The 6,659-nt window shown below is 42.9% G+C and overlaps 1 protein-coding gene across 1 annotated transcript; it reads right to left on the bottom strand.

Moving 5' to 3' along the window:
* Window positions 1-1,347: 1,347 nt before the first annotated feature.
* LOC134805793 (uncharacterized protein K02A2.6-like) lies at window positions 1,348-3,399 on the bottom strand. Its single transcript, XM_063779011.1, has one exon. The coding sequence runs from the start codon at window positions 3,217-3,219 to the stop codon at window positions 1,348-1,350; it is 1,872 nt and encodes a 623-aa protein (XP_063635081.1). The 5' UTR covers window positions 3,220-3,399.
* Window positions 3,400-6,659: the final 3,260 nt, after the last annotated feature.

The following is a 6,659-nucleotide window of genomic DNA, read 5'->3' as shown; positions in this document are numbered from 1 at the left end:
GTTCATACCTGGAGCAATTAAACATATTTCTATAAGTTCTAGGTGCCTACCTTATCCTAAAAAAGTAGTTTTTTTGTAGCTAATAATAGTATGCATTAAGCCAACCTCATAGTTACAAACAACCTTATTCTGTGCTGTCTTATATTACAAGAATCTAAACGTAAATATACAGCGCGTGCGGTTCGGGTCAGTCTAAGTACCTACATAAGTGTGTAGTTGAACACGCACCCGCGCCCGACGCGTAGGTATGTGAAGTGTACTTAACTGTGAGAAGACGTCCATAAAAACGTTTTGGTCAAAAAAGTAAGATTATGTTTCCGATTATACTATTAATACAACTTATGCAACACACTACAGGCAGACAGACAATTTAAAGATTGTTTTATGAGTTCTCATGATTGTTTTGTCTCTCCATCACCAGGCAAGCTTCATAGTACATACAATGCTATTAAACATATCTTCACAAGATATACCTACACATCAAATTAGTTCCCAATTGAAAATGATGAAGTAAAATGTACATTGAGTAGAGTACTAAACTTGACTAAAGAAATAACGCGCCAAAACAGGTGTTAAACTATCTATAAGAAGGTCGTTAAACGGTAGGTACATAATACTTATCCCAAATGAATACGTAAAAATACTTTACCTCGTGAGTTTGCGCGGCTGCATACTGGAATTGGCGGGAAACTGCGCCCGGTCTTCACGTGCCACACCCTCACTCGACGGGAGCGCCCGCGCAACTGATTTCGTTGCTTCGAGCGAGGATCAAGTAACCGCCTTATTGATATGGAATACCTAGTTACCGCGATATATTTCTGGAACTGTCTACTATTTTGTTCTATCATTGCCAAATTAAAAAGCCGTGACGGCCTTAAACCGATGCATTTGCATGTATACCTTTTACGCCTATACTAACGACAAGGCGGCTAAGCGACTTTAACGGCTTTTTAATTGTGTATTTATAGCTTAGCTGCTATTTAGTTTGGGAGTAATCATCATTTGGCCGTAATATTTGTTACGCTAGGGAGAAGTTAAAGTACAGTAGCCACCTTTTAGTCGTGGAAGTTGCAATAACTGTTTTTAAGAGTTGTACTAAATACCCGATGTCAAATAGTAAGAAGCAGTTATTGGCCTTTAACAGCCTTTTAGTGAATTTTCTAATTAAAAACTGCCTTTTTGCTGGTAAAAGTGGCAAAATGGTGTATTTAGCCGCTCGCGGGACGGCCGTAACTTCGCGGTTTTTTCACATAGAGCTATGACACCTAGATAGGTAGATAGAGAATTGTTTACTGTATCGCGCTGTGATATTAACTCAAAAACGTCGTAAGAGCCTTTAACGGCCTTTTAGCTTGAGGACGGCAGTATTCCCGGACTGGACGATAACCCGTACACTAGTCGGTTATACCTATATAGACCGCGGTGCGTATTTATAACGGTATATTTTTTTGAGTCATCCAGCTCGATCTGGTTATAGGCTTGGGATAAGTCTATTTTAGAAAAGTAGCACGCTCCGCTAAGGCTTACCATTAAATCATCAATTTTAGGCAAGGGATATCGATCAATTAGCAAAACCGGATTCAGTGTAGATTTGTAGTCGGCACATATTCTCAACGAACCGTCAGCTTTATTCACCGGCACCAGCGGCGAGGCCCAGTCGGAGCAGTCCACGGCCTCGATGACGCCGTCCCGCAGCATGGCGTCCAGCTCGGCGTCAACCCGCTCGCGCAGCGCGTACGCCAGCGGCCGCGCGCGGTGGAACACCGGCGCCGCCCCCTCGCGCACGCGCAGCGTTGCCTGCCCGCCATTGTACCGCCCGAGCCCGCCGCTAAACAATTCTTTATATCTGCAAAGTAAATTATTTATTTCATTAGACATTTTTAGCTCATCAGTCTTTACATTGTTACAATTGCTGAACTCGGGTATCTTAATATTTAACTCAGTTAACCACTGTCTCCCTAGCAGCGAGGTAGTGCCTCCGTCAATAACAAACAACTCTAAATATTTCTCCCGCTTATCATAACTAACTTTTGGCTTAATAACGCCTATCGGCTTGACCTTTGCCCCGTTATAAAACTTTAGTGTTAACCAGCCATTTTCGAGCGGATAGTGACTTAAAAGTTCCTTATAAGTTTTGCTACTAATACACGATACCGCCGAGCCTGTGTCTATCTCCATTTGTAGTAAGATATGAGAGTCTACAGTGATAGGTACACTCACCGGTCCGTAGTCACTTAAACACAAATGGTGAAAGTCCTCAGTGGTTGACTCCTCCCGATCCGAGCTCTCCGCTTGGCCATAATGCAGTCTTCCTGAAGGGGCGCTTCCCCCGCGACTGCCCTCACTACGGCTCGAGCACACTCGTCGCAAATGCCCCCTGCGACGGCACAAACTGCAGATATAATCTCTGAACCGACAATTGGTGTAGTCGTGGGCTGTCGAACCACAGCCTTTACAGTCCTGGTGGGACCCTCTGCCGCCTGGAGTGTAGGCGGTGCCGGCGCCATGACCGCCGTTCTCCGCGATGGTGTGCGATCTTGTCCCGCTTCCCCGCGCTGTGCTACCAAGGCTCCTGCCGCGCCCGCCGCCCGTGGCCCGCGACCCTCGCACCTGGTTTCCGCGCGCCCCTCCTGGCGCCAGAGCATGTACCGTAGCTGATACCGTCGGCCCCGCACCGCTCGCCCCGGTGCCCGACGATGGTTCTACTGCTGCCGCGTCTCTTTCCGCTGCCTCCAAGGACGTCGCAATCCTGATCGCGTTTGCATATGTTAGCGTATCTTCCTCCGAAAATACCCGCTGACGTATGATGTCACTGCGCAGACCACATACAAACTGGTCACGAAGGTTTTCATTAAGGGTAGCCTCGAATTTGCACTCCCTGGCCAGTTTCTTCAATTCCGCCACGTAAGTGGCAATATTTTCGCCATTGTTTTGTCGACGTTGTCTAAAACGATATCTTTCGGCCAAGACTGACGGCGTTGGTTGTAAATGATGACGTAATAGATCAACAGCTTCTTTGTAAGTGACCTCCGACGGCTTTTTGGGGCTTGCCAGGTTCACAAGTAGCTCGTACGCCCCGTTTCCCATCACAGCAATCATAGTCGGCAATTTTAATTCATCTTTTATCTCGTTTACAAGGAAAAACATTTCCAAACGGTCCACATATGACGACCACGTTCCGTCCGTCACGTCGAACTCGCTCATTTTCCCGATCGGCATTGTTTATGTTGTTATTTTTACCGCGTATCACTTATAGCACTCAGTTTTGCGTAAATTTAGCAATAACACTGTATATAATGATTAAATCCCAACTCGTAAGCCACTGTAATAAAACCAACACGTCCGTCAGTACGCCATTTATTTGCGAACAACCCGAATACCCACATACCATATTTATCAAAGATTATAACTACCTACATTACAATGTGTACATTTTATTGAAATTATATAATACTTAATCATCATCATCATTGGCCTTTACATCTTCTTCAGATGTTTATTACAGCTGCTGTGTATTCCGAGAGTCGCATCTTTTCTTGTGACTGAACAAACCGATGCGAGCTCTGCACTGCTTCCCACAACGGTCACAAGTTTTGGCGTTGGCTGGAGGTGCCGGTTGTTGTCTCTTTAGACGACGCTCCTTAAGTTTTTCAAACCACTGATCGTCGTGATTTGTTCTTCCTTTGCGTAGTAAGTGACGCCATTCCAATCTGTCCAGTGCCAGGAGTTCCCAGTTTTTTTGCTCAATTCCAAAGTCCTTCATGTCACACTTGCATGAGTCCTTAAACCTGAGCATTGGACGCCCAGTAGGTCTTTTTGCACCAGCTATTTGCCCGAGCATTACACTACGGGGCAGTCTGTCGGCATCTTGTCTTTGTACATGTCCCAGTCATTGAAGTCTTCTTTGTTTCAGAGTGGCGGTGATACTTACGGTGTGAGTGATACGCAGGACTTCCTCATTAGTCATTTTGTCCTCCCAGGTGACTCCGATGATGACTCACAGGCAGCGCATGTGAAAAGAATTAAGTCTACGTTCCTGCCTCCTGTATGTCGTCCACGTTTCACCGCAATACAGGAATGTGCTGAGAATGCAGGAGTTATAAACAAGGATTTTGGTGCGGGTGGTAAGTTTAGGATTCCGCCATACTCTCGAAAACAGTTTTCCGAAAGCCGCTGCAGCTCTACCAATGCGCAAGTCGATCTTTTTGTCGTTTGTTAGATTCGACGTAGTTGTTGAGCCGAGGTAACAGAAATTGTCGACTACTTGCAGCGTGGCGCCCTTGAGCTTTATATCTGGAAAAACATTAGTGCCTTGCACCATTACTACGGTCGTTTTAGTATTTATGCTCATAGAAAACATGTCACACGCCCGACTAAAGCGAGATATTAAATCTTGGAGTTCCTCTTCGGTGTTTGCCACTATGGCTGCATCGTCGGCAAAACGCAACTCCCTTACGAGGATATCGAGACGATTTCTCTTAGCCTTTAGCAGGTTTATGTTGAAGAGTTTTCCGTCGTGTCTCGTATGTAAGTGTACTCCAGCTTCGGATACTTCAAAAGCGACGAAGAGCAATGCCGAGAAGAAGACTCCAAATAGTGTTGGTGCCAGTACGCATCCCTGTCTCACTCCGCGGTTAACTTCAAATAAGGCTCAGATAAATCTTCATCGAAGACCACAGACCCTTTCATATTGTCGTGGAAAGACCGTATTATAGAGAGCATTTTTGGAGGGCATCCGATCTTGATTAGCACTTCGTGCAAACCTTCTCTGCTGACTGTGTCGAAGGCCTTGTTTAGGTCGACAAACGCAGTAAAAAGAGGCCGTTGTTGCTCACGACACTTCTCTTGAAGTTGGCGTAAAGTAAATATCATGTCGGTCGTCGATCGGCCTGCGCGAAAACCGCACTGCGATTCAGGGTACACCCTTTCAGCCAGGATTTGTAGTCTGTCTAATATTACTCTGGCAAAAGCCTTCCCCACGATGCTGAGTAGTGATATGCCCCTATAGTTATCGCATACACCCCGGTCACCTTTGCCCTTGTATAGGGTAACAATGTTTGCATCCTTCATTTCTTGTGCCACCAAACCCTTCTCCCAACACCGCAGCAGAAGCGCGTACAGAGGAGAAGTTGCGGCAGGGAGCTTAATCAGCTCAGCGGGGATGTTATCGCTGTCTGTACTTTTCCCATTTTTGAGAGATCTTACAGCACGCAGGAACTCATCAAAGGTAGATGGTGAATCTAAGCTTTCCAATACCGGGAAGCTACGAATGCTAACCAGTGCTTCACGGCTAATATTTAGAGGGGAGTTACGAGGTAACTGGCTAAAATCGTATCTCAGCGACAGAAAACAATACGTACAGATACGGCACTTTGACGAACAAAGTAACCAACTAACTTTAGTGCAATCTAACATGAAAGTAACAAACTGCTCTATCCCCCAGGGCAGCGTGGTCGGATGTTTACATTTTATCATTTATATTAATAATCTTCCAAAATCGACAAATAATTTCAATATATTGTATGCTGATGATGTGTCCTTCCTTTTTGATTGCCAACATTGAAGCGACGCTGACAAAATTATAGAATCTTATCAAAACACCACTTCATGGCTCTCAAAACATAATTTGGAAATTAATAACCTTAAAACAAAAATTATACAATTTCATCCATACCAAAAGGAACCCCTAGATCTATCTACAGTAACTAACACTTTAAATATAGAGGAAGTAAAGCATTTCAACCTTCTAGGTATCACTATCGATACTTCGTTTAACTGGCAAGAACATATTTCAATGATAAAATCAAAACTATCCCAATTCATTTTTGCCTTGAATTTATTGAAATGTAATACACACTCTGAATGCGCTAAATCTGCATATTATGCTTATGCCTACTCGTGGCTGAAATATGGCATTATTTTATGGGGACACAGCTCAGAAGCAAAGCAAAAGAAGTGCCTTCGAATAATTGTAAACACTCGCAAACGAGCTGGATGTAAAGAACTCTTTATCAAAGAAAATATGCTCACCCTCCCCTGTCTCTACATTCTTGAAACTGCTGCTTTTGTTAGGAAACATATTACTTTGTACGAACATTTAAAAAGTGCCGGAAGATAGGATAAACTATTGTTGCCAGCAAACCCAAATTTACAAATGTTCAAAAATAGCCCTCATTATAGATCTGTGATAATTTACAACCAATTACCAAAAAGCGTCACTAGTGAGCAAAAAACGCAATCATTTATCAACAAACTTAAATCAATTTAAATACGAAAGGCATATTATACAATCGAGGAATTTTTATCAGATAATGAATTAGAGTAAATATTAGTTGATTATTTTAATTAAATTTTATTATTTATTATTTTTGGGCTTTTATGATGAACTAATATATATATAAAACAAGTAGTAATGCAATATGAATGATATTTAATTAAAATTTTTGTTTATTATCATAATTTGTTTTGCAATTCTTAAGTTTAATAATGTATCATTTGTAAATAGTTACCATGAAGTAGTATTAAGATTATTGCAATGCCCTAACGGGGTATCATGTACCTACTTTTCATAATGTTTTATACCATCCTCTGTAATGAACATGATCGCAATAAATATATGAATATTTACCTCCTGGGAGTATAGTGTGCTGTAATGTTGT

This window comes from Cydia splendana, unplaced genomic scaffold (genome assembly GCF_910591565.1).
Source record: "Cydia splendana unplaced genomic scaffold, ilCydSple1.2 scaffold_63_ctg1, whole genome shotgun sequence".
NCBI classification, from domain to species: Eukaryota; Metazoa; Arthropoda; class Insecta; order Lepidoptera; family Tortricidae; genus Cydia; species Cydia splendana.
This window is presented reverse-complemented; position numbering and strand designations above follow the sequence as displayed.

Excerpts from the sequence above, each read along its gene's own strand:
- LOC134805793 (XM_063779011.1), bottom strand. The coding sequence starts at position 3,219 with ATGCCGATCGGGAAAATGAGCGAGTTCGACGTGACGGACGGAACGTGG.